The 18,288-nt window shown below is 40.0% G+C and overlaps 1 protein-coding gene across 1 annotated transcript in view; it reads left to right on the top strand.

Moving 5' to 3' along the window:
• OPN3 (opsin 3) overlaps positions 1–14,227 on the top strand; it is a 24,201-nt gene extending 9,974 nt beyond the window's left edge. Inside the window, exons 2-6 of the mRNA XM_009893655.1 lie at positions 4,707–4,832; positions 5,211–5,307; positions 9,174–9,493; positions 10,665–10,916; positions 13,964–14,227. Of these exons, the coding sequence (XP_009891957.1) occupies positions 4,707–4,832; positions 5,211–5,307; positions 9,174–9,493; positions 10,665–10,916; positions 13,964–14,227 (1,059 nt within the window). The remainder of the gene's footprint in view (positions 1–4,706; positions 4,833–5,210; positions 5,308–9,173; positions 9,494–10,664; positions 10,917–13,963) is intronic.
• The last annotated feature ends 4,061 nt before the right edge of the window (positions 14,228–18,288 follow it).

The following is an 18,288-nucleotide window of genomic DNA, read 5'->3' as shown; positions in this document are numbered from 1 at the left end:
TCCAGGTGGGGTCTCATGAGAGTGGAGTAGAGGGGCAGAATCACCTCCTTTGACCTGCTGGCCACACTTCTTTTAATGCAGCCCAGGATACGGTTGGCCTTCTGGGCTGTGATCACACGTTGCTGGCTCATGCTGAGCTTCTCGTCAATCAGCACACCCAGGTCCTTCTCCTCAGGGCTGCTCTCCAGCCATTCCCTGCCGAGCCTGTATTTGTGCTTGGGATTGCCCCAACCCAGATGTAAGACCTTGCCCTTGGCCTTGTTGAACTTCATGAGGTTGGCTTGGGCCCACCTCTCCAGCCCGTCCAGGTCCCTCTAGATGGCATCCCTCCCCTACAGCATGTCTACCTCACCAAACAGCTTGGTATCATCGGCAAACTTGCTGAGGGTGCCCTCAGCCCCACTGTCCATGTCTGCGACAAAGATGTTGAACAGTACCGGTCCCAGTACCGACCCCTGAGGAACGCCACTCATCGCTGCTCTCCACTTGGACATTGAGCCATTGACTGCAACTCTTTGAGTGTGACCGTCCAGCCAGTTCTTTATCCACCGAGTGGTCCATTTGTCGAATCCATGTCTCTTCAATTTAAAGACCAGGATATTGTGTGAGATGGTGTCAAAGGCTTTGCACAAGTCCAAGTAGATGACATCTGTTGATCAGTTGATTCTTCTAATTTAAATATGAATCTGTCATCCAAACTAAATTGTGATCATTATGGAGGCTTGTATAGTGTTTGAAAATGAAGGTGGCTACAGGTGTATGTTATCCTGCCCTGGTTTCAGCTGGCATAAAGTTAATTTTCTTTCCAGTAGGTGGCTGCTGTGTTTTGGGTTTGGTTGAGAATGATGCTGATAATGCATATTGTTTCAGTTGTTGCCAGGTGATGTTTACCTTAGTCAGGGACTTTTTCAGCTTCCCATAAAAGCTGAGAGGGAGACAGAACAAGCTGGCCAGAGGAATATTCCACAATGGAGAGATCATGCTCCATACATAAATGAGGGTTGCCCAGGGATCTGGGATCACTGCTCGGGACAGGCTGGGTAATCAGTTATTGGGTGGTGGGAGTGACTTGTGTTGTATTACTTTATTTTGAGTATTCTTTTACCATTATTAATGTCGTTATTTTCCTTTTTTGTCATTTTTGTATTAAACTGTCTTTATCTCAACCCATGATTATTTTTTTTTTCCTTTCCCCTCCTTTTCTTCTTCTTCTCCGTACCCTACTGGGCAGGGGGAGTGAGTGAGCAAGCAGCAGCATGGTCCTAGGTGCTGACTGGGGTTAAACCACAATATATCCCTAATTGTTTTTAAATACAGGTTATGCCAAGAATGCTTAACGATCACAGAAAAAGCAGAGAATGTTTAATGTCTAGCATAGATAACCCATCAGATCCGCCAAATGCATCCTATTTCAGATGTGTGTCTTACTGAGATTAATTTAATAGGCTTATCTGAACCACAAATGACCAATGCTTTTGATTGCTTTGTACACAATCCTGCATTTAAGCCCCTTAACTGTGATCATCTAACCATTCCCTCTATCCTTCCTGACACAAGCATTTAGTGTTAATATTGGGCAAAGATACAGAACTGTGGACTGACCATAAAGAGTGACTTGTTAGGGTGCAAGATAAACTTTATGATAAAACAATGTTTTAAAAGAAGAAATCACTAACAGTGGAAAGATGATTGAAAGATGTTGAAGTAGAGCCTAATGTAGAAAGGAAGATCTTTAGAATGAAATAATTCTGAAAGCTTTGGGTTAATTCCAAAGTGAATAATGAGTGAAGTGCTTATGTACAGAGGGTCCATTAATGTTTAATATGAATTTTGCTTGAATGAAGACTTCAGGATTCACTCAAACTCTTTCCAGTGACCCATAATAAATTTCACTCGGCCTTCTTTATAGCTTTGTGACATTCACTGGGAAAAATCTGGACAACAAGCAAATATGCACTACATCTAACGAAACTATGACACAAAGGTGAATTTTTATATATTTGTTTCAAGCTTTAACTGTTCATCTGAAACCACTTTTACACTTCTGCTAGTTATGTTGCAGAACAAAACACATTAATCTAGAGGATTAGTTTTTATAGAAATTATTTTGATACAACAGCTTTGGCTTCAAGGGAAAACTGATAAGCATGTACATTGCAAGCTTATTTGATAGTTATTACTGATTTAGAAACTATTTTCTTTAAAGATGGAAAGTCCGATTAAAAACTGACTTGTAGAACTCTGCAAATAAGTCTGCTAGAGGCAGGAATTTTAGAAGCAGGCCCTTTAAGAAAAGAGACCTTAAATCCATTTGTGGGTGGCTTAAAAATGAATGACTTCTTACTGAACCCTTTGAAATTTGCATCTAGATAGGTCTCGTGAAAAGCTCTGGTTTACTTCATAAAAGCTGTGTCTTTATACGTAGATTTAACAATTACTCCGTAGCTGCTTCTTTAGTTGTCATATTTGTTGGCTATCTTGTTATTGACATTAATAGGTTAATAGAGCAGACTTAATAGAATCCTAGATTACCATGAGGAAAAAAGTAACTAACTTAAAATAGTCTCAAAAGGAAATGCAGCTCTTTCATTTGTTAATCATAACCAAGATGTGTAAAGTTCTAGCAGTACTCACTGGGATGTTGAATATATCACAAACGCTGCTTGAAACCATCCGTTGACATCAGAGCAAATATCCAATTGAATTATTTTCACCTACCAAAATGTATAAATTCTCCCTTCCCCACTTCTCATTTAATTATAATTTTCTCATTTGAGAAGAAATTCTCCATCCTTGGGATCAGTGCTGCAGGGGTACAGGTACAGGTAATTATCCAGATAAGATATAAGTAACTCATTAGTTTTGGTTTTTTCTTATGTAGAAATTTGGTTAGAACTTGACAGTGCTATTAGAATGTGGAAAAAAAACCTGCAGACTGTCAAAACGCATGTTGCACACTGACTGTGGCAGGTTGAGTTTGAACAGACTTTTTCAAGATTTTTGCTACTGTGAGTGTTATTAGTTCATATCATTATGTGTGGAGGTGGCAGGCATATTCCAGCTCTCGCTACTTAGAGTTGTACGAGACCCTTGGGCATTTTCTGCTTCTATGGCTTTGCAGCTTGATAATGGAAATTGTTGCCACAAAGTGCACACACAGAATAGCTGAAATTCCCAACAGCTGGGAAACTCAAATAACCTATAAGGCTTCCAGTTGTTGCTGCAGATCATTCACAGATGTGAAAGTCAGTTTATGCTTTAATGGTCTGTCCATGAGGCTATTCTAGTTACAAAAGCTACTCTGTGCTGCTTCTTTTTCAAAGTTCGTGTTAGAAATATCAAATATGCTTTGCTTGCATATTGATGCAGAATAGAAAAGATGCATAAGGAGTGTGGGGGGGCATTAATATTGTTTTCTGTACTAGACTTGCCCTTGCCTGTACTGAAATCCTGTTAAAAAACAAAGACTTCCCCCAGCCCTCAGTGCAAAACCGGACCTTATGTTCCACTGACTTTTAGTGGAACGCAAGTTTCTCATTCATTTTTGACAGTTTTGAAGATTCTGCTATTGAGAGTCTTTTTTATACTTTAGAGTTAGGAATAAGAAATAGTTGAAACTTTTACAAGCTGGAAAACTGCTGCCAAAAATTACAGTTACTATTTCTATCAAAAGCAAGAGCTCCCCAATTTGTGGTATAACCAAGAGTTGTGCAACTGCCTGTATTTTGAGGGCTTAAACAACTTGTGGTAGTAACTTTTGAAACCTTGAAATCATAGGCTTAACCTTCAAATTACATAGTGAGAATAAGTTTTATCTTGTACACATTTTTGCAACCTTTATTTCTTTTTGTAAAAAGGCATCAAATCATACAGTACACTAATAAAGATACTCGTAGAATTATAGAATATCAGGTTGAAAGGGACCTCAAGGTTCATCTGGTCCAGCTGGCTAAAGCACAATCTAGACAAGATGGCCTGACAGCGCCGCCCAGCTGAATCTTAAAAGTGTCCCATGATGGGGAATCCACCACTTCCCCAGGGAGATTATTCAGATGACTGTTCTCATTGAGAAAAATTTTCCTCGTTTCCAATCGGAATGTCCCCAGGAGTAACTTGTACCCATTATCCCTTGTCTTTTCTATGCGACTCCTTGTAAAAAGGGAGTCTTCATCTTCTTTGTAGCCTCCCTTTAAATACTGGAACATGGTGATAAGGTGTCCCCTAAGCCTTCTTTTCTCAAAGCTGAACAAGCCTGGTTCTCTCACCCTTTCCTTATGTGGCAGGCTTCCCAGTGCTTTGATGATCTTGGGGCCCTTCTCTGGACCCTCTTCAGCCTGTCTGCATCTTTTTTGCATAGTGGGGACCAAAATGGAACATAGTGGTCTGGGTGTGGCCTGACAAGTGCTGAGTAGAGTGGGATAACAACTTCTTTCTCTCTGCTGGTGATGCCCTTGTTGATGCAACCCAGCATCCTGTTGGCTTTCTTTGCTGCAGCAGCACACTGTTCATACATATTGAGCTGCTTGTCTACCATGACCCCCAGGTCCCTTTCGACAGAGCTGCTCCCCAGCTGAGTAGATCCTAGCCTGTGCTGCTAGGACCTTACAGGGACCTTACACTTGTTCTTGTTAGTCCACTCTTCCAGCCTATCCAGGTCTTCCTTGCAGGGTGGCTCTCCCTTCTCAAGTGTCTATTTCCCCACACAGTTTGGTGCCATCAACAAACTTCATCAGGGTACACTTGATCCCATCATCCAGATCCCTTATGAAGCTATTAAACAGCATTGGGCCCAATATCGATCCCTGGAGGACCCTGCTTGTGACAGGTTGTCGGTTTGAAAAGGAGCTATTTCCCTCTACCCTCTGGGTGCAGCCTGTCAGCCAGTTCCCCACCCACTGCACAGACCACTTGTCTAGACTGTAATGCATCAGTTTCTTTTGGAGGAGGCTGTGGGGAACTGTATGGAAAGCCTTAGAGCAATCCCATTAGATGATGTCCACTGCTCACCCCATATCAACTGAGCAGGTTACTTTGTCATAGAGGGTAATCAGGTTTGTCAACCATGATTTGCCCTTGGTGAATCTGTGCTGGCTTTTCCCAGTCATGTGCTTCATTTGACTTGTGATAGCCCCCAACAGGATTTATTCCATAACTTTCCCAGGGACTGAAGTAAGACTGATGGGCCTGTAATTTCCTGGATCCTCCTTTAGGCCCTTCTAGTAGATGAGGGTGACATTAGCCACCTTCCATTCTTCTGGGACGTCCCACAGTCTCCACGACTTCTCAAAGATTATGGAGAGCGGCCTGGCAATGACATCAGCCAGCTCTCTTAACACCCTCGGGTCGATAATGTCAGGGCCCATTGATTTGTAGGGATCAAGCTGCTGTAATAGTTTGCATGCTAACTCTTCCTTCACAGATGGTGGATCTGTGTTTGCGTCAACTTGCATTTTTGTTCCTGGGATTAATGTAAAGTATATGGAAACAGTTCTAAAAAAGACCGACTACTAGATTCCTATGGAGTAATCGTGTTTAACTTAACTCATGAGAGTTGCTCTATAGAATTTCTATATTAAAAAGATGCGCACTCAAATTTACAACTCTGACAAAGTTATTTGCATTCTATGGGAGCATAGCAGTATTTCATACTCCTTTCTTTTTCATACTTTTTTTTTTTTTTTAATGATAAAGGAGAGGAGAGCAAAAAACGCAGTTCAATCTTAGAGATTCTTGTGAGTTCAATGGCTTCTGAAATGCTGATGACACTACTCAGAAGTTGTTCCTCTGGCTATTTCTGTTCCACTCAAGCAATGTCCAAATGCTGAGAGATGCTGCCTGTAGTTCAATTCCACTTAATCAGTAGAAGTATTTTGTTGGTAATCCCTTATCTGAGAGTTAAAAGGTGCTTATCTGTCCTTTTATAAACATGTTTACTTAGATGTGGTACATGCTTGCAAGATAGCTTCTACCCATTGAACACATTGAAATTTTGTTTTCTTATGAATTCCTCTGTCATGTAGCCCACTGTAGAAGTAAAAAGAATGTAGAAGTAAAAACCCAGGTGACTCTTAACAGCATTATCTACAGCATGCTCCACCAGAATTAATGTGTTTTTTCCTCTAGTTATGGACTTTATCTTTCTAATACACGTTTTAAAACTCATCTTCTTAGGGCAGATCTCAGTATTCCTGTTCTTGCAGGTATTTCTCTCATCTACCACAAATAAACAGGCAGCCATGGCTCCACAGCACATGAGGGGCTTTTTTTGGCCAAAAATCCCTACATGTTGTCTTATCCTGCAAAAGCATTTGTATCCAATTTCTATTTTTATGGTTAACTACTTCAACCTCTACTCTTACAGCTATGATCTTGTTACAGTAGAGATCCTGCATCAAAGAGGAATTTACTGTAATATGCTGTGACCTGCATTCCTTGCCTCATGTCTGCGTGCTACCAGACACTTCTTGAATTCCAACAAAACAGGGATTTGCATTTCAGTACATACTGTCCAATGGGCTAACCAAGGTCCCTTTTATGGTTCAGGTAGAAAACGCAGGTATCCCTTTGAAGAGCACTGGTTTCTGAAAAGGGGCTTGATCTAAAGCTGTTCAAAGGTCTGTGTGTAAGTACAAATTTTTAGTGATACCGAGCTTCCAATGACTTCCTTGAGAATGTCAAGGACTCAATAAATTATTGCTTCTGAACACCTGTACTTTCAACCAAGCGTGTGTGCTTTTGATTATTTTGTCGTGGCCAGAGTTCAGTGCTCGCATATAAAAATTGATGGTGAAATATTAAGCGTACACAGGGACATTAGTCACTGAATACCACTGTAGGGAGAAAGAAGGTGGTAAAGGAGAAGAGGTTAATTCAGGAATTCTGACTCACCATCCAGAGGAGCTGCTCTTTCCCTCCATTCATCACAGACAAAGCCTTGGTGCTCTATGTAAGCAAACTGAGGCTACAGTTGAGTGATGTGAATTTTCCTCTGTAAACATGTCTGTGGAAGATTTTAATAACCATCAGGTAAAAAATTTGTAATTCCTGATCTTTGGGCACAGAGAAATGGGAGGAGAACTTCTTGCCTTACTTTGTATTCAGGAAGTAGACGGCATTTGATTGTATAAAGGAATTATCTGAGCTAGTATAAGTGTAGAGTAGTACCTATATAATTATGTAATTATTTTCTTATTCCTGCTAAGATCTTGCTTAGACCCACATTTTTCAATGTATTTTCAGCATGTTATGCCCTGAAAAAGGGCATGAAGGACTTCCTGTCAACTTCATTTAACAAAAACAACCACCAACCAAACAAACCTTAAGTCTTTTGGAAACCCTCTTGTCCACATTTGCTAGTCCAATTTCTCTTTCAAGTCACTAAAATGAAATTCTATAGCAATGACATACAAGAAAAAAAACTACAAAACCATACAAACTAACTGTGAAAGCAGGATGCCTTGCCTTCTGCATGCCCAGCAATATCTACTTCTCTTTGTGATGAAGGTTTAAAGATAACACTGGCAAAAAATGTATGTATTCATTGTTTCATTTCAAAGACAGCCATGAAAAGAATGTGGCACGTTTTCCTTTAGAGTGGGAAATCCTTCCTGTTAATCAAGAAAGCTTTCTAAACTAATTACCTGTAAAAAGGAATCCTCTAATACTTGCAGGATAAAGTAACTTTCTTAGAGATCTTAAAGGATACCCTACTGTGAGATACTTGGCTAATAATATGCTGGTTTTGCTGTTGAATGCCTTGACACAGACGCTACGTGTTGCTCTAGAATTTGTTATTCTTAGTTGCCTTCCTAAAATCCATGTTGCTGGTGCTTGAGTGTGCTATTGTTAATTTGTCTTCCTTAAATGCTTATCCTTTTTTCAAAGTGAGATCAGATATCTGTGATATCCTTTGAAGTGGATATAATGGTTATTTTCTCTTTGGCAGTGAAATCTGCATGTTTAACCTTCTCACAGCTATATAGATGCATGTTATGACAAATATGAATATACTTGAAGAAATGAAATGCTCTGTGTATGGTTGACAAAATACTTGTGCTTCATATTAGAGAAAATGTACATAAATTTAGACACAGATATTTGTATAACCTCACAGAGTGCTGTGAAATACACCTTTTTCTTGTTTAAAAGGCTGTGTATATGAGCTTGATGATTGAATCATTACAGATTTCAGGGGACTGACACATGCCTGATGGGCAATTTGGTTTTTGATCATCAAATTTCACAGACCATTGAAACAGAAATCCTTATATCCTAATGAAGACAGAATTGCCTTGACTTCATTAAATCATAAAAGTGTCTGGATAGGGTAATGCTGAGTGGTGAAAATAATCTGTGATTTCTGTCATAACATGTTAATAAGTATGTAGTGGGGTTGAGGTGGACAGAAAAGGAAGAACGCACACAAATAATTGAAACAAAAACTGTGATATTTTTATGATAGCAGCAATATAGGAAAGGACACTCAAAATAACACAATGTCTTCCCGACTGGACTCCAGCGACATAACACTTTGCTTTCCTGGTTGTTCTTTGGAATGCAAAGACTTCCAGGAAATCTTGAAAGAAGTTGGAATTCTGTTAGTCATTTTGTTCACGTTAAAGGTGCATATCTGTGGTTTCAGTTGTGGAAGGCTTTCTTTGACTTCAGTCTCAACTCTGAATTCCCTAGGTTTCTAGCAGATTTTGTTATTGTTGATTATCTCATTTTTATATGGCAAGTTTTTCTTTAAAAAAAAAACAACAAAAATCCACACCCACCCCACCCCCAACAACAACAACAAAAAAACCACCAAACAATTGCCAACAAAAAACCCACCCTTGGAGCATGATCTCTCATTTAATCAAGTAATGTTTAGGAAGAAGTATTAGCTTCTTGGTCTCTTTTTTTTCTGGTCCTACTTCTCGGGCATCAAACATCACGGGTCAGATACCAGCACCCTACTCTGAGTAGTTCTGAAGTTCATTATAGTGTTTGAGTTAGTAGTTAGTGAGTAACGGGGTGTCACCCAAACAGCTTATTGGTGTTAGATTCATAATATGAACTAGCTAACTTTGAGTTAACCTGCTAGCAAAGGAAATGTTTATCAAGAGAACTTCAGTCCAATTTGCAACGTTTGTGAATGATTTAATTGTTTTTCTTTATTTTGCTTACAGGAATTGTTTCAATTATGACTCTTACTGTTCTTGCCTACGAACGTTATATTCGAGTAGTCCATGCAAAAGTGATTAACTTCTCTTGGTCTTGGCGGGCTATTGCATACATCTGGCTCTACTCACTAGCCTGGACTGGAGCACCTCTTTTGGGCTGGAACAGATACACACTGGAAATTCATGGATTGGGTTGCTCTGTGGACTGGAAGTCAAAAGACCCCAATGATATCTCCTTTGTGCTCCTTTTTTTCCTTGGCTGTCTAGTAGCACCTGTTGGGATCATGGCCTATTGCTATGGCCATATTCTATATGCAGTAAGAATGGTAAGTTAATTCAAATAAGACTTCTCTTAATGTAATATTTTCACGGAAAAATGTTGATGCTGTATATTAAGCTTGGGTCAGAGCCTAAATTTGCACTCTTGTTTACTATTTAAACTTTTGAAAGTTTAAGGTTCATCCATGTCAGGCACTTCTAGGAAGGATGTAGGGTTGGAGGAGAACCAACCTAGAGCTACCAAGGTCTATTTATTGTGTAGTTTTACTGGGAGGCAGGTTAGGGAACTGCTCATGCTTGCTAATCCACATCAGATTCTCCCTTGAAAAAGGGGAAAAAGAAAACTCTGTTTGCAATTCTCTTGATTAAAGAACCTTCATAGGTTCTTTATATATGTATATTCTTTATATATATATATATAAAAAAAAAGAACCTCTCCTCCTTACCACTCTTGAGAAGATAACCCTTCCAAGTAGAGATTAAGCCCTGTTAAAACAGTTTTTCATGTTAGGGCAACCCGTTTTAATTCAGTCCAGATCTTTAGTGTCAGAAAGTGTTAATGTTTCATATTCCATGTGTAATTAGTCTGGACCCATTCAGGTTTGTGGTCAATGGTATTGGCACAACTGATGACTGCTACGGAGAGCACTCACGTATGTGTTCCATCTCTTCCTCATTTTATGACTCACTCAGATAACACTGGGAACCTGTTGCCCAGTATTCCGCTTTAAATAGAGATTTCATAGTTTTAAGGTAACAATATAAGTGGCAAAGCAGTATGGAGAAATCTGTTCATGAAATTTTCTTCTCTCTGAACATTGCTGATGGCACAAATCTACAGGATTGTCTAACTAGTCAGACATAGGACCGCTAAATGTAAACTGAAGTTGCTTATGCCTGTGGATGAGGGCACGTTAATTTTCTGAAATACTTGTAAGTGCAGCATGTTTTGTTACATCACTGGATTTGTTGTTTTCCAGTAGATTTGCTCTTCTGTTTTTCCTCAAATTATATTTTTACACTTACTTCCCAGACTTTTATTGTGTATATTATGATGTTAACTTCCAGAAGGATTGTGGTTCACAAGATAAGGTATATAGTGTTTTTGCCTAAAACTGAACTAGAGAGTTAGTTATTCATAAATAAATGTAGAACTACTCAGTTTCAAGTAAAATATAAAGCTATTTTACTTTCCCATTTTATCTTTTTCTTCTACAGCTTCGCTGTGTGGAAGATTTCCAGACTGTTCAAGTGATCAAACTTCTAAAATATGAAAAGAAGGTGGCAAAAATGTGCTTCTTAATGATCTCCACATTCCTTATTTGTTGGATGCCCTATGCAGTGGTCTCCCTCCTGGAAACGTATGGCTATAGCAACCTTGTAACTCCAACAGTAGCTATCATCCCATCTTTCTTTGCCAAGTCAAGCACTGCTTATAATCCAGTCATCTATATCTTCATGAGTAGAAAGGTAGGTACGTTAAAGATTTTCTTATTAGTAGCCAATACCACAGTTGTGGAGTTTAGATATGATTTACTTTAATCTGTAAAGTTTAGATTTTTTAAAAAATTTGAGCAACTAGGATAAATGGTAAAGATCTAGTAGAATTAAAATCCCTGATGGTGCTTAAAGTACTACTTTATCAGAAATTGTATTTTAAATGTCTGAATTCACACATGAGCACTCACATGAAAGGGAGGGGAAGGAGTGTCAAAATGTGTCTAGTTTTGACAGTTTACCCATGAAATGGATTCCAACTAGAAAATCTTATCTGAATCAGTCCCTTACCACAACAGAACTCCATCAGAAAAAATTCAGAATATCCGCTGTCTGTTTTTTAGGAAGAAAAAACTTGCCTCTGACTTTTCTGTTATGGCAACACAAGGATTGAACAACTCAGCATAGTATTTCAAATATTACACCAGTAACATTTCTCGGATCTTCATTGTATTCAAAGCCAGAATCTCATGTGGATGACAGTGAAATGTTCTTTGGAGACAAGTTATAGACTGTTAAGAAGACATACTTATCTATGAGAAACAAGTTTTTATTTTTGTCTGCTTTTGTAGTCTTCATTATGAAAAGTAGACTGCTGATTTAATGATGGTAAGTAGCTCATTTCAGTGCTTTACAGAGCAAAGAGAGAATGGAAGTATTTGGAGTTATCAGTGGCATGTCGAATATGTGGAAGCTAGAAAAATATACACCTTTCTGTAAATCATCAGTACTGTGAAGATAACCACTGAATGCAGTTAAGCGGTGTTGGTGAATTTATTTAGACATTAAAATAGCTTCACTATAACCCAGAACACTGACTGGAAATGTAGTATACACATTGTAAGCTTCTGAAACCAAGATTGTATGGAATTAGAGGTATCTGGAGTTTAATAGAATCGCTTTACAAAGGGTAAAAATTCATGAATGATTGCTAGAAGGATTTCCCTGGGTTTTCATTATCTTTTAGCTCATGATAGAGATGGAATTTTATGTGATTTCCTGCACTGGTTTGCAATTGCCAGGCAGCAGCCTGGGCCCGCTGGGAGTCTGTAGGGACAAGGCAGCCAAGTCAGTTGGTCTGATCAGCCAGGTGGGCAGCAAGGCAAAGGCTGCAGTGCAGGTCAGGACAGGACCAAGAGCAAGGGTGAGCTTAAATGCTCTTCCTGAGTGAAGGCAACAGGCCCCCAACATGGCATCTTGCAGCTCTTCCCCCACAGCTCATTTCACAGCAGGCTGATCCAGGATTACATAGCTGCATGATGTCAGAGCTGGCCTGGATATGGGGAGCTAACAACAATTATGTTCCAAAAGAGTGTTTTTCAACAGAGTGGTTTTGGTTTTGGTTTGTCGGTTTGTTTTTTTTTTTTTTTTAAATACAGTGACACTGACTCTATACCTAGATGTCAGGCTGAATAGTTTATCTGAAAAAGATTTTGTAGGTTCTGATGCCCAGAAGCAAATGAAACTGGTACTGGGCACAATGCCGGTAAAGCCATAGCCAGGGAAAGAACAAATCAGCTTAACATTCTTATTGGAGACACGTTGTGAAGTACTACTCGCTCACCTCTAATTCCAGCTTAAGACCAAAATGATAATTTTCTGCTTATTTTCTGGGTTACTTTTCCTTCAGAAGGAATCCTAAAACCAGTTCTTTATAATATCCTTCCTCTCTCTGACCTGTTCTGACATGCTTGTGCCTTCTTACTTCCGTGCTCCTCAGAGGTACCACGGTATCTCTGAAATCTTCAAGGGCTCCACATGACCATTGTCTTGCACCAGGTTATCTTTCTCTATCGTCTTGTAGGTTTCTAGGTCCCCTTCCCAACAGGACCTATTGCCTCCCCCATGTCAGAGAAGGATTAATTTCCTGTAACAAAACTTTGTTCCAAAGTGGCATGTCAGAGAGCTGCTTGCATAATAGCTGGAAAAACAAAGTCACTGGCCATGCAGGATAACACAGAATAATCCTTGACACAGCTATATGGAAGGCTGTTGAGAAAAATCTCCTGCTCCCTTTTCAAAGAAAAGGTTAATTGTACCACACACCCCCCTGCCTTTGTTGTTGTGGTGGTGGTTGGGTTTTTTTTTTCCCCATACATTGCAGGCATGTCTTGTTATGGGTTACTGAAAGAAGAGCAAGCTGCCCACTTATTTCTTGTAAAACCAGAGACTTTCCCCAAAGGATCATATGTGAGCTTTAGATGTGTGCAGACATGGAACTACTGAATGAGTGCATCCTTTAACCCCTTTATCTGAATGCTTTGCCTTGTGTGGGAGACCGCAACTGGAGCATTTAAAACAGCTCTACTACTGGTATTATCATTCTATATACTGATGTGAGCATTCACTGAATACTTTGCATTATTTAGTCAAAAGGTAGAACAAACTTCCTGTATCATAAGTGGCTTCTAGTTAGCTGAAAGACTTCTGTTCCTTCCATATTCAGTGGGAACATTTTAGTTATGTGTTACAAACCATTGAAATTTCATTTTACATCTGTTACATTCCATGCTTTTGTTAAAATTCCAAACCCTGGAGTTACTTAAAAGGAAGAAAACAACACTTTGTTCCCCCTTCCTCCCCTGGTTCCTTCCCTTTGCATCCTCCTGTTAAGCATTTCTGAGAATATTCTCTCCCCTCCTGCCCCACCTCCCACTAGATCAAATGTGTGATTTTTGAATACAGGAACAATACCTATAAAACACTTTGGAGCTTAGTCCTTTTGTTCTTTGCAGATTGTCTATTGCAGATCTCGCTGCTGGTAAAATACTAAATTGCATTTCAGTGCCCTCTGCTGGCTAGGGGATCCTCTTCAGCTATGGAAAAAAGCACCCACTAAAAAGCCACCATGTTTGTTACAGCACTGAAACAGACTCAGAACAAGGCCAAGACATGCAGAAATCGGTTATGTTGCGTCATTTACTGTACTGCTGTCTTCACTGGATCATACATGATAGTGAGCGCTTAGGAACTGAACACTTAGGAAGTTCTAACTTCATTCTATTTATTCTCTCTTGCAGTTTCGTCAATGCCTTTTGCAACTCCTGTGCTTTCGCCTGATGAGATTCCAGAGGAGCGTGAAGGAGACACCAGCAACAGGGAATAACAAACCAATACGACCAATAGTTATGTCTCAGAAAGCAAGGGACAGGCCAAAGAAGAAAGTGACTTTCAGCTCTTCCTCTATCATTTTTATTATCACCAGTGATGACACTCAGCAAATAGATGACAACAGTAAACACAACGAGACAAAAGTAAATGTCATCCAAGTAAAGCCACTATAGGGATGAGCTAAAGAGATGTGAGAATGAGGTGGACTTCAGCCAGTAGACTGTTTAGGCTGGAGACTGGTTTCAGTGGCAGTGTCCATGGGCTGCCAAAGGAAACCACATACTTTAGCTGTGAAATACCAAAGGGATTACACATCTGAAGCACTGCAGGCAGTTTGGCTTTGGTCACAGTACCAAAATCTCCGCATCTGTGCCAAAATTGTTGACGGATGTCTTTACTCTAAATTTTCTTAAAGCATGTTGTAGGATTGCCATTCAGGAAAACTCGGTCAGGCTGGAGGAATGTTCTGACAGAAACGTGACAAAGTTCAGCAAGGGCAAGTGCAAAGTCCTGCGCTTGGGAAGGAAGAATGATGCTGCAGCACAGCAGGCTGGGCCCGAGCTGCCTGGGATGCAGCTCTGTGAAAAAGGATGTGGAGTCCTGTTGCTCAATGAGCAGGGTATGAGCCTGCAGTGTGCCCTGGCAGCAAGAAAAGGGCATCAGCATCCCAGGCTGTACTGACAGGGTCGGAGCCAGTAGTTGGAAGTGATTACGCCCTCAACTCAGCCCTCCATTAGACCACATGTAGATACTGCATCCAGTTTTGGGACCCCAGTACGAGAAAGGCATCTGTAAACTGTGTCGAGTTCAGTGGAGTCCCCCAAGATTGTGAAGGGCTGTAGTAGTTGGCCTGTGAGTAGAGGCTGGGGGAGCTGCACTGGACCAGCCTGGAGATGAAACATCTTCAAGGGAGCCTAATAGGAGCCTTCCAATACAGATTGGGAGGTCTTCAGCATGATGGAGCCAGACTCTTCAGGGCGGTTCATAGTAGAAGCATCACAGACAATGAGCATGAACTGAAATAAGAGAGATTTGGATGGGATATAAGGAAAACCTTTTTCACCCCGAGGACAGCCAAGCAGTGGAACAAGTCAGACTGGAGATTTCCTGAGATTCCTTCCAGCTTCAGTTATCCTGTGATCCTTGAACTGCCAGCATTCCCAGTGCATGGAGTTACCATGGAAGAGGAAGAAACATTTGAAGTTGGTGGCAGTTTAGTTGGACTGAATTGGTGCTTTGCAGGGTGGGGGGTGGGAAAAGTGATGTTGACAACTACTGAGGTTATGGTTAAACCAGAAGCCCCCAGAAAGCTGTCCCTGTGTACTCAGCAACCATTCTCTCGGTGCTACCTGGTAGGACCCCTGAGCTACATAGTGAAGAAAATCATGCAAGTCAAAGCACCAATGAAAAAAGGTCAGTGAAAAGAAAGGACTGGGGTTTTTTTTGGTTTGTGGTTGTTTGTTTTTTTTTTCCAATATGTGAATTATGCATCTTTAACTTGCATCCATTTATTCTGCACATGGACCAGAAGCATCACGCTATATTAACCCTGAACCTGCTCTGGCACTTTGCTGAAAGTAAGGGTTAGAGAAGAGCAGGGTAACTTTTGCCTAAGTTGCAATGTGAGTAATGATTGTCTTACTTGGAGCTCAGTAAACAGAACAGATAGAGATATTTCCCCACACACACACCTTTGTAAGTGTTGCTGGTACAAAACGGTGACAGGATTCTGCCCCAGACATGGTTTCTTCTCAGTGTTGGGTAAGTTAGAGAACTAATTTTGAATTATGGCAGCTGGTTCTCTACCACATCCATTGGACTAGTGTAATTTCTCTGCCTTTGTCTGCTAATGGACAGTGTGGAACTGCAACATGCAGCTTTTCCATCTCTGTGAAAACTGTAAGAAAAGCAATTAAGAAACTATTTGCTTCCTCTGGAGGCAAATCTTCTGAGAGGTATAAAGGGAACATGCTGAATAACTGTTGGTCCTGTAGCCATTGGTGCTGCAGTCAAGAATAAAACTTCAAAAATAAATAGAAAAAGTCAGGGTCTAAATGTAGAAGCTTTCAGCTTGTTCCTGGAAGTAGGTAGTCACATCAACTCAGAACAAGTGACTGACTTTGTGCTTGTGCCTGTGCTTGTGAAGAGGCAAATTCCTTTAGCACTGGTAAACTGGCTCTGTGTCATGTTTAGAAGTGCATCCAGAGTCCACTTTGGTTTCTAGATTAGATCATATAATCTGAGAGAAAACAGATGATAAATACTTGTCTTTGTTTCTTTCATATTTGTTCTTTTTGTTTTGCTACAAATGCATAGATAAGTTGTCTTATGATGTCAAAGATCTGCCCTTCCTACAGCATGTTCATTGCAATGTCAAGAAATATGTTTTCAGCCAGTGATCACTACATCTATGCACGTTTATATTTACAAAGGGAGAAAGATGTACATTAGCATTCCATGCAATGATTCCATACTTTTAACAAAATGTTTGGCATTTTTGTATTTTCTGTGTATTGAGCCTTCAATGAGTGATTAAATGTACCTTATTTATATGAATGTGTTCTTGGTGAAATAATTTTTTCCCCACTGAGAGGGAGATGGTTTGGTATCATCACTACAGCTTGAAAGGTAGCATTAGGCCCCGAGAAAACAATAGTGTTAGGATTCTAGTTGACCTTTGTAAAGAACAAGTATAGGTTCTGTAAAGAGAAACTATCCACTTTTCAGATTTATGAAGGTAAAATTTGAGTAATTAAGAATAACAATATATGATTTTTTTCATAATGGATGTGCAGCATATTTACCACTACAATACATAGCACGCTAACAATTATGTAACAGTATATGAAAACTAAACACTAAAAATTGTTGTAAATTTGTGATCTTGGCTACTTTGTGTAAATCGATGGCCTAGAACGATAAATTTTGCGAACTCTTTGAGGTAACTTGTTCTTATAGCCTGTAAAGTGCCACTAGCATTGTAAGTGTGGCCATGTGAAGTTAACATGCTGCAGTCCTATTTGCTCGTCTTTTAAGCTTAACTATTTTTGTGGGTAACTGCAGCACTGATGCAAAATTCACACCCTGCGACAGAATTTAAGTATTATAACAGTCAGTCTTTGAGTATCACCAGGTTATTTACAGATTTGTTATAGTTATTTAAAATTTTGAGTCTGTCTTTGGTCTATTCTGGGGATGTTGCAACTGGCTAGTTTATTACAGTGGAGATGCAGAGACTCATGTGGGACCTTTCCCATTACAGGGAATGGAAGAAGAAGATGGTTAGCATTAACATTTGGACCACTAGCTGTTCCTAAAGTAACAGAAACGCAGACTAAGAAAGAGGAGAAAGAGAAAGTGTAAAGGGCAAAAGGTTAAGAAGAGATGAGAAGAGTACATTATTTATAAAGATTTTAAATAAACTAGTTGGTAAGAACTTTCATGATCCTGTCATGAAAAAGGAAGTGGCGGGTGTGGTGAGTACCATGATAGCCGCAGAGCCAATTCATTTCTCTTAATGATGTTTCATTGATTTCATGCATTACTGGAAAAATCCAGACAAAGATTTAGCTACAAAGCCATGAGTAACTTGCAAATGCAGGAGCCTCAGTCAAATTGCCTCCCAACAGCTGCTGCGTCAGGACTCTGTTGGGCGGCATTTCTGTATCTCCTTCATGCTGGGGGAAGGATCCCCTCTCGCCCTGTGTTTTAAGGCAGCCATGAATCCTGAAGCTGTGTCCACCGACCTCCCAGTGCAGGGACTTCTGCTGCTGCCCTGGATCCCATAGAGGCGAGAAACTCCGGGATGTGTGGTGCAGATCTGCTCCACAGCCTTGTGAACTTCCTCCCCTTTCAGACCCCAGAAGAAGCTAGATTGATGCTGAATGTATCTGACTTTATGCAGAAGAGTCAGATCTTATATGACTAAGACATTATCTTTTCTCACAATGATTACATCAGTCAGGAGATCAGTATTCACAAGCATTACCCTTTGTGCTCCTGCCCTTTGCATAACAGCAGTATCCTGCTGCTGTTTCCTGCTAGAATACTGCAACAGCTAAGTGAAATGGATATTCAAGCACTATGTTGTGCTAAACCATCCGGAAAGAACAAACTTTAAGAATACATTTATCCTTGGCTTATATAAACAACCTTCAGCTCAGAAGTGGAATTTAACTGTATAATATTCAGAGGTAACAACTGAGAAAAATCTGACTATGATGGTGGAAGGTTT

Source organism: Charadrius vociferus, unplaced genomic scaffold (assembly GCF_000708025.1).
Source record: "Charadrius vociferus isolate BGI_N301 unplaced genomic scaffold, ASM70802v2 scaffold309, whole genome shotgun sequence".
In the NCBI taxonomy this organism is placed as follows: Eukaryota; Metazoa; Chordata; class Aves; order Charadriiformes; family Charadriidae; genus Charadrius; species Charadrius vociferus.
This window is presented reverse-complemented; position numbering and strand designations above follow the sequence as displayed.